The 13,459-nt window shown below is 45.9% G+C and overlaps 2 protein-coding genes across 2 annotated transcripts; one reads left to right on the forward strand and one right to left on the reverse strand.

Moving 5' to 3' along the window:
- Positions 1 to 2,900: 2,900 nt before the first annotated feature.
- On the forward strand, positions 2,901 to 5,872 carry LOC123093251 (fructokinase-1). Its single transcript, XM_044515159.1, has 5 exons — positions 2,901 to 3,287; positions 3,696 to 3,943; positions 4,045 to 4,336; positions 5,001 to 5,153; positions 5,263 to 5,872. Exons 1-5 carry the CDS (start codon positions 2,949 to 2,951, stop codon positions 5,650 to 5,652), a joined length of 1,422 nt encoding a protein of 473 aa, XP_044371094.1. The 5' UTR covers positions 2,901 to 2,948; the 3' UTR covers positions 5,653 to 5,872.
- A 1,190-nt stretch (positions 5,873 to 7,062) lies between these two features.
- LOC123089216 (probable myosin-binding protein 4) lies at positions 7,063 to 10,389 on the reverse strand. The gene is made up of 3 exons (XM_044510947.1): positions 10,163 to 10,389; positions 9,017 to 10,065; positions 7,063 to 8,937 (listed from the first exon to the last, which is right to left on the reverse strand). Exons 2-3 carry the CDS (start codon positions 9,753 to 9,755, stop codon positions 7,286 to 7,288), a joined length of 2,391 nt encoding a protein of 796 aa, XP_044366882.1. The 5' UTR covers positions 9,756 to 10,065; positions 10,163 to 10,389; the 3' UTR covers positions 7,063 to 7,285.
- Between the last annotated feature and the right edge of the window lie 3,070 nt (positions 10,390 to 13,459).

The following is a 13,459-nucleotide window of genomic DNA, read 5'->3' on the forward strand; positions in this document are numbered from 1 at the left end:
AAATGTTTTTTTTTCAACTGGTTTTGAAATGGTATCTGTCGCAATATAGAAGGAAATTTGGAACACACAAAAAGATGCTGCGTTTAAATCATTTTTAGTGTGGATCACAGATCCGGTTATTTTTCAGGAACCTCTAAAAAAAAGAGTTAACTACACCTATGGTACATAAACTTATTAGAACAAAACATAATCATACATAATCTTGAAACTTACTGAAAAATGATACTCTAACTTAGGTTTGGGTAACAAATTCATACAAAACAGTCTGTATCTACCCACAGGCCGACAAGTGTTACTATTTCTTTACAAAAAGAGCCCTGAAACTAGTGGAATTTATACAACTAAGGTCCTTGCCTTCTAATTGCCAAATCTACAGCTGTGTTGGTTGCAGTAGAGGGTGAAGAAACCCGCACACGGCTATGGGCATCGTCGTGCTGCCCTATTCATGTGACACGTGGAAGGCCTCCGGACATCCCACATTCAAACTTGTGTGTAGTGTGCAGCCGGTACATGCACGTCTTCCAGCCACTGCCTTGTATGGCCGCGCGTATTGCCGGTGCTACGTGGGTGACATGATGGAGGGATGGAAGTAAAGGGTCGGCTAAGACACCAGAACCATCGCCAGTCTCCTCCGCCTCTGTTGCTGTTTTTTTATAGAAAGACGGTAAGGGAACCCCTGCAGTATAATTGATGCAACAAACCCAAATTACAAGTACCATGCCTTGAACCTGAAGGATGGGAAGGCATCAACCCCTTCACACCACTAGGCTATGCCTTAGTCTGCACGCGTGGGGCTCCTCGGGCTACCTCACAAATGTCGGCAAGGGCGGGACGACGCACACGGTCTCATGCACACGCAGTGAGGCATCGGTCGACACCCGCGAGGTGTTCGCCCATACCAGGGACTACGTTGTAGGCACCTAGCGGAGGCGTGCACATACAAATACCACTGCCATGGTCAACATGTTTGCCATGCTCATAGGGTAGCCCGATGGGATTCCTTGTCAACAACGCCGACAATGACAACCAACGTGTCAGATTCCGTAGCGCGCAGTAAATGACGAAGGCGTCGCCGCAGCCTGGGCAGGGGAAGATACCGGCGCGCTTGCCGCCAGCGGGAGCCACAACCATGTGGCACTCGCAGCAGTGCAACACTCGGACCTCCTCCACGACTTGAACAATGACGGTCACTAGTGCCTCAACAATGTGCCCACTACAGTGTCAGCCAGCTCGCTCTCCTGTTTGCCGCTACTAGAGTTGCATCCCACACGCCGAGGCTACTCACTTCCATCGCTGATTACGTGGCTTACCACCATCTGCCACCACGATGCCGTCGAAGGGCTCCTCCGTGGCGGGCGAGCCTTGCAACATGACTCTCATAGGGTTGCCGCTTCTTCTAGCTACTGTTGCACGTCCTGGTTTGTGCTTGTGGCATCATCGGTTAGTGGCGGCATAATTGCATGGCAGTGTGTTGCTGCTTGCGGGTGTGCTCGGCCGCTCTCCAGCTGCTCAGCCGCCCTTTGCGGCCATCAACACGACAATAGATTTTGGGGATTTTAGGCTAGGATCTCAGGTGAAATTAAATTAGCTTCAAGGTATTTTTTGTAAAGTAACAACGATATGTGTCGGCTCAGACTGTTTTGTAGGAATTTGTTATCCGAATCAAAGTTAGTGTATCACTTGTGGGGTTTTCAAGTTTGTGTATGATTTTGTTATCTCGCAACAAATTTATGTATCATGGGTGTAATTAACTCAAAAAGAAAATTAGTGTACTCATAACATTTATACATCAGATATTCTTTGGATGACACCACAAGCCGGCAGATATTCAGAGACGGTCACAATGCCTTTTAAAATAGTTTATGAGGCGTTTCTTTTTAAATCGCCAAAGAATATCCCAATGAGAAATGTTAGCTTCACATTTTCTTCGTAGCATCTAGTTAGATCTTTTAGTGTGTTCTGCAGAATGTCAAAAACAACAACAACCAAAAAATAGAACGGAGACTCAGTCACAAACTACAACATAACCCCATTATCTTTTTCATGTAAGAAAGAAAAACGTCGAGAACACAAACCTCACATGCTCCTGCAACAAGTCCGAGTTGCCATCCTTCCTAACAAAATTAAAGCTATAGGATCAAAACACACATCCACGTCATCGACTCAGCAAGGTACCACCACCAAGAAATATCTGCTCAAAAGAGATCGGATACGGACAATCAAAAATGGGACCCCCCCCCCCCCCGCCCCACCCCGTTGCCTTCTAATGACAACTTGAAGTATTGTCGCAACGAGGACTGGGAGGACAAGATCCGTTCCACGCCAACGACGACGTCATCATCTCACCATCGAACACCGAAGACAAAACACACTAAACTTATTCCTAAATTTATCACTGAAACGAAGCATGGGGGGTTCTCCGCCCCATCCTTCGACGTCCTAACAGACGGAGGGGGAGGAGGCACGTGGTCTCGTCGATGGGGACAGGTAGAACAAAGCCCCTGTGGGTCGTCGCCGAAGCATGGGAAGGGAACGATATTCTAACACCCAGTCGATCACTTTCGTGTGTCTTCATACGTTTACAAATACCATGCACTTTTGTGATTCTTCGCCTTATTCGTAAATCTTGGTCCGAATTTCATGGCCTTCACTCGTACTATACAATATTTACAATATTGTTTTCTTCTTCTAGATTTCCATACAAGTTTTCTGAGTCAGTGAGGCATATTGCAACCGCTTTTCCTAATCGAATAGATTCGGATAACCAAGAGAGAATTTCCACACTGATGCAACCTTGAGCCGTTCCATTCGCACGATCGCATCTCTCTGTCTCTCTCTCTGTCTCTCTCAGCTCACCTTCCAATTTTGCGATTCCCTCCCCGCCCCCATCTCTTCCCCGGCCCGCCTCCTCCCTCCCTCCGCACCCCCCTCCCCCATTCCCCTCTCCGATGGCTCTCCAAACCCTAAACCCCGCCACCGTCTCCCGGGCCCCGTTCCCCCTCGCGCGGCGCCACCCGCCGCAGCCCTTCCCGCACCTCCCTCCCCGCCGCCGCGTCGCCGGCGGCGGCGTCCGACCGCGCGCGGCCGTCGCTGTCGCCGTCTCCGGCGCGGTCAACGAGGCCAGGAGGCGCCCGCCGCAGGATGGCGGGGAGGGGAAGGAGACGGATCTCGCCACGCTCGGCAACCTCTGCGTCGACGTCGTGCTCAGCGTGCCCTGCCTCCCGCCCGCGCAGCGCGAAGAGCGCCTGGCCTACATGGAAGGCCTGGCCGCCTCGCCGCCCGACCAGGTCGAGCCCCAGCCCGTTCGCTTGTTGCGGTGCGCGAAACCTCTGTATTCGCACTCCACACCCCCAAATTGTTCTGCCGCCGTTTATAATTTAGGGCATCTGCGGCTCTCTGCTGCCTAATCGTTATAATTTGTCGTTAGAAATGGCATCGGGTGAGAATCGTCAGGGCTGTAGCTTCGTTCTTTTTGTGTGGTTCTAGATGCACATGCTGCGATTGCATGATTTACATCTCCTTGCTTTCACTAGTCGATGTAAGAATGCACACGTTCTATTTTTTTCTGATTGATGCGTTGCGACCAGAAATGTGAACATGTGATGAAAACCCTAGGCATCAGAACTGAGTTGTCGTTTTATTATGCAACATCCATCTGTATGCTGTTCTGAGTATGTCTTTTATCAACTGAATAGAAATATTGGGAGGCTGGTGGGAACTGCAATTTGGCCTTTGCTGCAGCTAGGCTTGGGCTTCGCTGCTCCACACTGGGACATGTAGGAGAGGAAATTTATGGAAAGTTTCTTCTTGATGTGCTTGAGGCCGAAGGCATTAGCGTTGTTGGGATGCTTGAAAATGCTGATGTTACTGCATGTCGACAAGCCTATGAGACGCTTCTATGCTGGGTTCTTGTAGATCCATTTCAAAGACATGGATTCTGCAGGTTAGTTCTCATGCACTCCCTATCATACTAAAAATACCTTAGCCTATATTCTTGCCTATGTGATTTATGCGTTACTAAATATTTATTGGTTGCAACTTCAGCCGTGCAGACTTTAGTAAAGAGCCAGCTTTCAGTTGGATACGTAAACTTCCAGCAGAAACCAAGATAGCCATTCATCACTCTAAAATATTGTTTAGCAATGGATATGCTTTTGATGAATTTTCCCCTGATGTGATTGCATCTGCTATTGATTGTGCGATTGATGCGGGAACATCAGTATTCTTTGATCCTGGGCCTCGTGGAAGATCTCTCTTACATGGGAACCGGGATGAACAGAGAGCACTGGAGCACGCTCTGAGGCTCAGCGATGTTCTCCTTTTGACGTCAGATGAGGTTAGTTCACCCATATATAAGCCCTGAAGTTGGATGAGTTTGCAGGATTATGTCTGATTTACTATTTGGTTATGTATGCTGCTTGGGCACCCATTTATATTCGAGTTCTCACCCGTTTTTTATTCAAGTTCTGTGATGATTTGGTGGTTTGGCTGCCTTCATAAACCTTTGTGACTGAACTGGCTTTGCATGCCTTCCTGAAAGTTTGGTGTTACATCTGTTTACATAAGAGCTATCGTATATATCCAGTGCAATAGATGTCTTGTAGTCACATTCATTTGCTTGATGGGTTTCTCTGGTAAAAACGAATCAAATATCGTACGTTCCAGATGCCTTCTTTGCGTTCACACTCTTCCAGATTTCTTCATACCTGTGATTCCATGTGTAACTGTCAATGATCAGTACTATATAGGCCGTGCTTCTAGTTGGCACATTGAACTTTTCTCTGAATGTTTGCTTTCTTCTGATAACTAAATAAAAAAATGCTAACACTTGTCCTGAAATAAGACTGAGAGGTATCCCAGTGGCAAGCACCAACTGCTTTTCTAAAGATTTTTATTTGCTGAATTCAACCTGGCTTAGAGGACAGTGAATGAGTGCGCTGTACTTATTCTAGCATTTTGTCGCCTCATTTCTCACATATTCCTGTTTATTGCTTTGACAGGCTGAGTCCCTAACCAACATCGGGAACCCAATTCAGGCAGGGCGAGAATTGCTAAGAAGAGGAACCCGAACAAAATGGGTTGTCATCAAAATGGGTTCTAAGGGCTCAATCATGATCACCGAAAGTGCTGTTTCATGTGCACCTTCTTTTAAGGTACTTGCTGTGCTGACGAAGGATCTTTGTGCTCTTGGCACAAGTAATGAAAGTTATTTTTCCTGAATTGTCATATACTTGGTATTCACCATGCTTTGTATTTCCATAGATCCGCGTCGTGGACACGGTTGGATGCGGAGATAGCTTCACTGCTGCTATAGCTTTCGGGTTCCTCCACGGGTTGCCGGCGATTAGCACACTAGCACTAGCAAATGCAGTTGGTGCTGCGACCGCCACCGGATGTGGAGCAGGTAGGAATGTCGCTCACCTAGATAAAGTACTGAATCTCTTGAGAGAGTCCGATATCAACGAGGAAGGAAAAACATGGACCGAGTTGATTGAAGGATGCTCTGCCTGTCCTGAAGTTTCAGTCCTGTCCAAGACGCCAGTCAATGGTTCCAGTGACCGCTTTGTGAATGTTGTCCCTGTTAGCGGTGTGGTTTCCGACCTTTTGTCGATGCTAGAGGTGGCACCGGAGCGAAGCACCATCCAGGCTTAATGCCATGCTGAGTAGTAGATTGTTGTATTTTTTTAAAATGCGTATAGATTCTTTTTTATTTTTACTGGTTCATCATGCTGCTCTCAGGTGATGAACGATTGTTCAAAGCCCAGGCTTCTTTGAAAGCCTTTTGCTGATGAGAATGTGATTTTACCAAGTGGCAAGTGTGGTGCGAGTCATCTTCCACATGATGATTTGATAAAAAAAGGTGATTTTGGTAGTTTCCCCCTTTCTTCGTGTGATCTATTGATAACTGTGCAGTGGCCGTCTATCTTTGCCTAACTACGGTTATGTCTCAGTTTGCGATTGTTGAAGTGTGTCGTGCTTATTTTATAATCTGTTGTGGCAAGTTAGCCATAGAAATAGATTAAAGCGGGTCAAGCAAACACTAAGGGCCTGTTCGGATTCGCTCCCCTCCACAACTCTGCTCCTGGAGCTGGTGGAGCGGCAGTTCGAAATCGCGAAGTGGGGAAGGAGGTGCTCCACAGATCCTGAGATTTCACGGAGCGGGAGGATTGCCTAACAGCCCCTAAAATATACGTGATCGATGATGACACCATGGTCTGAGATCCTGAGATTGACTATCAAAACGGTGATGACGAAACAGTGATGACGAACCCTAAATGTAGTGTGTGTTGCCTGTGCGGTCGACTCTTCCGAAGTCTCCGCATTACCTCAGCTCCTAGGATGGCGATCTTCTCTACATGTAGTGCAAACTGAAATCCGAGGCCCTGGCGGAAGCATGACTGCTCCACTGTGGCTGTCAACCCGGGGAATAAGTTCGAAGCGCTCGTGCTATTTTCTGCTTGTAGAATTCCACTTCTCCTCCAGCCTAGTTACATTCCATGTCCCTTCTCCTGTTCCCCAGTCACCTCGGTGCAACACAGAAGCATGCATCGTATCCCAGGTTTTGCAAGGTCACAGCGAGATTACTGCCATACTTCCCAACTGGGGGCACTGGGCATCATGAAGTTCGCGTGTTATCGCCGATCGACACACGTCGACAGACAAAGAAAATAGAGACTGGAAAAGAATCTCCACATTGTAATATGTAATATGTCAATAAACATCATGACACGCCACCAAGTCCTTCGGTTATTTCGACACTGCTGAAACAATAACTTGTTTCTTTCCAAGTCCAAGAAACAGTAACTTGTGCTATATGTTCCATTTGGATATGACACAAGGTCAGAGGTTACTTAAGGATACACAACGGAGGAACTGTGTAAGATCTAATGATCACCCTGATTCAACAAGTTGTTGCTGTAGGTTACAAGGAAAAAGAGTAGAGTAATGCTAGGGATCACATTATATAACACCAAGTGACTGAATGTCTGGAAGTTCATACACTACACTGGTAATTGGTGAGATGTGTCCTGTGTGAGATTATTGACTTGAGGCACTTCGATGGAAGAATCAACCTAAGGCTAATAATTTCAAAAGATATTTGCAGTACATTTGGTGGACCTCATACAATGCATAAGGTCTGCTGAACATCAACCTATCCTGATACACATCCTATAAGCTATACTACATATTTTGTTTTTCCACAGCATGTTCTCAAACTCATTGCCAACAGATGGGCTACAACTATGGCCTATTATTACCTTCTGAATGCTGAACAATTTTGAGCTCATAGAGCTGTCCTATCTCTCTGCTCGGTAGCAATTCTTCGGAGCTCCCTCAAATGACTAGTTATCTCCTGCACATATTGTTCTGCATCACTACTACATTTAAGAGAACTCAATATCTGCTTGAGAAACTTCTGATCTGCTTCAAGTGCCATGAATCTACTATTCAAGAGCAAAATTTCTTGTTTAATGCTTTCCATGGAACTAATTTTATCGTCATCTGAGCGCGAACATGGGCCAACATATTTTTGATTCTCAGCAGATTGATTTTCATCATTTCGTTGTAAAGAGACTGATTCATCTTTCAAGTCTTCCTGAGGCAATGGTGAACTTTGGCATTCTGATTCTGGGTTTTCTACATATTGGCCAGGCCCATCACTTGGGTGATCTCTCAGTGATTCATCGTTCAAGTCTTCCTGAGGCATTAGTGAACTCCGACATTCCAATTCTGAGTTTTCTGCATGTTGGCCAGGCCCATCACTTGGATGATCTCTCAGTGATTCATTGTTCAAGTCTTCCTTAGGCATTAGTGAACTCCGACATTCCAGTTCTGAGTTTTCTGCATGTTGGCCAGGCCCATCACTTGGATGATCTCTCAGTGAGTCATCGTTCAAGTGTGGTTCCTCGTTCAAGTGCTCCTGAGGCAATAGTGAACTCCGACATGCCAATTCTGAGTTTTCTACACTTTGGCCAGGCCAATCACTTGGATGATCTTTCAGTGACCCACTCTGTAGGCTATCAGTTGTGCCACCCAAATCAAATCTATTTGTGTAAGGCATGCCAAGTGTTTCCTCTAATCTGCTCAAGGATTCCAAAATTTTGGCCTTCTCATCTTCAAAACCAAAGATGGTATTCCTCACAAAATCTGAGTTATCCAAGACTCTGAGTGCCATATCTCCATCAATAGCGTCAAATTTTCCGAGATCAAATGGTTCCATGCGGAACCTGCTCTCATAACTTTCGAGTTCAGCTTCCAGGTCAAGCAATTCTTTCTCTCTTTCTGTAAGCAAGTCATTTAGCTTTCCAATTTCTTCTTGGTCATGATCAGCCTGCTCTTCCATCATCCGGAGATACTGCAGCGCCTCCATGTGCATTGCAGCCTTTTCCACTTGCAACCTATTGATCATGGCCATCGCTTCACTTGCTGCGACAGACGAAGCACTCCGTTCTGCCTCGAGCTCTTTATAAAGGATGCTTAGTTTTTTCTTGTTAAGCTCACATTGCTTCTTCAGGGACTCAAGGGAGATCTCACCTTCAGCTTCAGTTGGAACATGGCCATCAGATGGTTCCAGATCAAGGAATTGTCTGCCATCAGTGGCATCAGATTGACTGTACTCATCAATCTGTATGCTGATTCTGGGGCTAGCAGCCACCTCACTCCAAGGACCATCGAGGCCTCGTGCAGAAGACAACTGGGACATGAATGTCTTCACTTCTTCATGTGTTGTTGAATTGGTTTCCTTAGCGGAGATTACTTCAGACCATCGAGGAGATCTAAGATTGCCTCTACCACCAGGAGCATTCTTCATGCTACTGTTGCGGTTGACATAATGGTTTGTAGTTGAGCGGGCCCCGTTAGATGCAGAAGCTTCCTGGTCAGGGCTTCGTGAAACACCCTCTAAATCGCCGACCTCCTCAGTACCAACCAGAAAAGCTACATTTCACAAATTTGACATTCTCAGAAATAGTTCAAGTTAGATAAGGATTATAGCATTTTGGAAAACGATACATACTTTTCTGTTTCGGAAGCTCCTGACGAACTTGCCCAGGCACAGCCTTCGAGTGCTCGTCAAGATCTCTGGTTCGACGTTTAGCTTCATAAGGCTTTGCATCGCTGCCAACATCATCATCTGAGACATGAATCTCTGATTGAGAGTCATGTAGCTTTCTGTAACCTCCGTAAGGCAATTGATCAAAATCCTCATCCGAAGAATGCCCAACGCTTGCCGTGGCCATGCTTCTCTCCTTCACTTTGCTCATGCCATCATTCTGAGGCCTGCCACTCACCTCCTCAAATAACTTGTGCGCGTTGTCTCTCTTCGTGAATGGCTCCGAACAACAAGAACATCGTTGTGTGTGCCCCGCCTTCTCCTTAATGCTCATGTTTGTTGGGTTACCTGGTTTACCAACTGGTCCAGAGCATGAAAGCAAGCACTTTCCACATAGATCATCAGAATGTGCGAGCTTGCTGTGAATCTGGCAATACGATAAACGCGCGATTTCCACCCTGTGTGCTGCACAAACCAGCTCCTCCGAGAACCAGGCCTTGTCATGCAGAACCTTGTCCAATCTTGAGCACAGCATGCACGGTGAGCGGATCCTGCAGATGCGCGCGAACCTCGTCGCGGTATACGACACCACGGCGACCACAAGCAGCATTACGATGAGGAAGCACTCGCTCAAGGCATGGCACAGCACCAACCAGAATCGCCGCCAAGAGTATCGCGGCCTCGCACGAGCTTTCGCAGCCATGAAAGATCAGGGCACCGGTAATTTGCATGTAGGTTGCTCAAATGCCCAGCCTGTCCTGTGAACCTCCCATTAGTGCGGCACAAATATTCTCAGATCACACCAGATTGTAAATGAGGAAACATCAATCCTGCAACATTGGTTACTCATGCCAACGTCGGGTTCCATAAGATGGAATTCAACGGAACTTCGCCGATGAGCCAAATTTCTGCAATAATCACGATGCTCTCAGCCTAGTAACAGGTTTCCCCCCCACTTGCCTATGCACGTGCAGATTGGTAGCAAGAACCCTCGATTTTTGATCTAATCTATCCTGCAAAGAAATCGCACCAATTTACCATTCAGGGTTCTCATATGCACAGCATGTCGCGCAGATTCAAACAAGTATGTGATCGGAAAGCGGAACATACCTGTGCTGCTGCGGATCTCAAATCAGGAAGCTGCGATTCTCCAGATCAACAGCTGACGGAATCTGGCAGGAGGCCCAGAAATGCGGGGAAAAGATCCCCAAACAAGTTTGGGGGAAGTTTTGGTTCTTGGTTGTAAACAGGAGGGAAAATGGCTCGCTCCCATTCTCCGTAGGATTGGAGAGGGGAGAGAGAGGGAACAGGGTGCCCGCGCCCGCCGTTTGTTCCCGCATTTCTCTCTCTAACCTTTGCATGTGGTGAGGTTGAGAGATTTAAGCATAGCCTCAAGTTACCATGGCCATGAAAAAGGGCAAAAAAATAAAATTCAAAAAAAGGGCAAAAGATTTATATATACTAAAAAAGCTTACAAAAAACGTAAAGTTCCCTACCCCCCGCGTCTCGCTAGTAACGCTCCGCTTTCATCCCTCTCCACATGTGTCGCAGACGGGAAGTCTCCTCTTACTGAACAAACATCGTCGGAAAGGCTGAAATAAATTTAGAACTTGAACCTTGATGGCTGGTTCCATCACAAGGACCATCTGAGCAGTGCGCCACAACCCTCACGTTGTAGTGGTTCCGCCCCGAGATCGTCAGCCATATGCCCTTCCACCTCAATTGGTGTAGGAACGAAAGTATGTCTAAAAAGTGATTACATCGAATAGATCTCCAAGAACATCGAGGAGAACATTGTATTGAAAATCAAAGAGAGAAAAGAAGTCATCTAGCCACTAGCTATAAACCCGTAGGTCTGTGGTAAACTATTCACACATCATCAGAAGAGTAGCAAGGTTGATGCAGAGCCCATCCGTGGTCGATTCCCCTTCCGGCAGAGTGCCGGGGAAGGCCTTCAGATGGGATCTCTCGAGAATAGAAACTTGCAGTGGCGGAAAAAGTATGTTGGGCGGCTCTCTGATGTATTTTGTGAGTCCCCCTAAGGGGAGGAGGAGTCTGACTCCCCCCTTCCCCAATTTGGCTTTCCCACTTGGACCTTTTTGGCCCAAGTTGTCTTCCACCTCTTGGCCTTTTTAGGCCCATTGATATTAAATTATATATATAATTTAACTTCCTCGGAAACATTTTTCACCTATATATAATTTATTGGTAGTATCCGGTATTACCCGATATTCACCGAAACCCTTCCGGTGACCCCGAAACGCTTTCGGATCCTCTCGGAACTATTCTGAATATTAATGAAACAATTCCACAAATATATTCTCATCACTCCCGTCATACTAACACTCAGCAGATTGTGATTGCCTTAAGCTTGTGACCCCGTAGGTTCGGTAACTCACACACATGAACGATACCGATCGTTCAATGACCGACAACGGGGCTGTGGATGTCCGTATTGGTCCCTGTGAGTACATGAATGATATTCGAGTGAACCTTTGGTTATCATGTGATGTTCCCTTTGCTTCGCGGTACTTTAAAAAAACTGGGATGCATCGATATCCTCCTGAGTCATCAACATGCTCACTATACCAAAATCCTCATCACCGGTTTTGTTCTTCTTTCTCATTATTGTGTTCTGACATCCCATGATGAAGGCACATGTGTTTGGCCAGAGGATGATTGATGTCGTCACACCGAGAGGGCCCTAAGAATATCTCTCCATCATCAAAGAATCAAATCCCACTCTCAGCTATCCGGGCACTTGTCCAACTTTCCGATGAACCTGTAAGTTGTCGTTAGGATCACCGTGTTACAGGTGATGTTTGAGCAACCCCAAAGCCCATCGTATGGTAATAAGTGACCATGATACTCTCATGGTCTAAGGAGCAATATCACACATTAACACTTCGTGTTATTACAACTGAATGCAGATGATGTTAACTCAATTCATAACAAACAAGATCGGGTCAATTCAATATGATCGTTCTTCCAACGTCATAATGTCAATGTTGTTTTAGTATCATCGTGATACGTCCATTTTGCATCATGTTTTTATATCAATATTTATTGCATTATGGGTTGTTATTTCACTTTATGGTATAATACTTATGCCTTTTCTCTCTTATTTTACAAGGTTTACACAAAGAGGGAGAATGCCGACAGCTGGAATTCTGGACCAGAAAGGAGCAAATCTGAGATACCTATTCTGCACAACTCCAAAAGTCCTGAAAATTTATGGAGAATTATTTTGGAATATATAAAAATTATTGGGCGAAGAAAATACCAGGGGGGCCTACCAGGTGGCCACAAGCATGGGGGGCGCCCCCCATGCGCCCCATGGCTTGTGGGCCCCCTGGCCATCGTCTAGTGCCCCTCTTTTGCTATATGAAAGGTTTTGACCTAGAAAAAAAATAAGAAGGAAGCTTCACAGGACGAAGCGCCGTCTCGAGGCGGAACTTGGGCAGGAGCAATCTAGGGCTCCGGCAAAGCGATTCTGCCGGAGAAACTTCCCTCCCAGGGGGGGGCGATCGAAGCCTTCGTCGTTAAAGAGGATCCTTTCGTCGAGGGAGGGTCAATCTTCATCAAAATCTTCACCAGCACGACCTCCTCTCAAACCCTAGTTCATCTCTTGTATCCAGTCTTTGTCTCAAAACCTCATATTGGTACCTATGGGTTGCTAGTTGTGTTGATTACTCCTTGTAGTTAATGCTAGTTGGTTTATTTGGTGGAAGATCATATGTTCAGATCCTTAATGATATTCAATACCCCTCTGATCTTGAACATGAATATGCTTTGTGAGTAGTTACGTTTGTTTCTGAGGAAATGGGAGAAGTCTTGTTATAAGTAATCATGTGAATTTGGCATTCGTTCGATATTTTGATGAGATTATGTTGTCTTTCCTCTAGTGGTGGTATGTGAACGTCGACTACATGACACTTCACCATGATTTGGGCCTAGGGGAAGGCATTGGGAAGTAATAAGTAGATGATGGGTTGATAGAGTGATAGAAGCTTAAACCCTAGTTTATGTGTTGCTTCGTAAGGGGCTGATTTGGATCCACATGTTTCATGCTATGGTTAGATTTATCTTAATTCTTCTTTCATAGTTGCGGATGCTTGCGAGAGGGGTTCATCATAAGTGGGAGGCTTGTCCAAGTAAGGAAATCACCCAAGCACCGGTTCACCCACATATCAAATTATCAAAGTAACGAACGCGAATCATATGAGCATGATGAAAACTAACTTGACAGTAATTCCCATGTTTCCTCGGGAGAGCCTTGATTTATATAAGAGTTCGTCCAGGCTTATCCTTTGCTACAAAAAGGATTGGGCCACCTTGCTACACCTTTGTTATACTTGTTACTTGTTACCCGTTACATATTATCTTATCACAAAACTATTTGTTCAC

Source organism: Triticum aestivum, chromosome 4B, assembly GCF_018294505.1.
Source record: "Triticum aestivum cultivar Chinese Spring chromosome 4B, IWGSC CS RefSeq v2.1, whole genome shotgun sequence".
NCBI lineage: Eukaryota > Viridiplantae > Streptophyta > Magnoliopsida > Poales > Poaceae > Triticum > Triticum aestivum.

Excerpts from the sequence above, each read along its gene's own strand:
- LOC123089216 (XM_044510947.1), bottom strand. The coding sequence starts at position 9,755 with ATGGCTGCGAAAGCTCGTGCGAGGCCGCGATACTCTTGGCGGCGATTC. Across the intron at positions 8,938-9,016 it reads GGAGCTTCCGAAACAGAAAA|CTTTTCTGGTTGGTACTGAG; the intron begins GTATGTATCGTT and ends TGTGAAATGTAG.
- LOC123093251 (XM_044515159.1), top strand. The coding sequence starts at position 2,949 with ATGGCTCTCCAAACCCTAAACCCCGCCACCGTCTCCCGGGCCCCGTTC. Across the intron at positions 3,288-3,695 it reads CCGCCTCGCCGCCCGACCAG|AAATATTGGGAGGCTGGTGG; the intron begins GTCGAGCCCCAG and ends TCAACTGAATAG. Across the intron at positions 5,154-5,262 it reads CATGTGCACCTTCTTTTAAG|ATCCGCGTCGTGGACACGGT; the intron begins GTACTTGCTGTG and ends GTATTTCCATAG.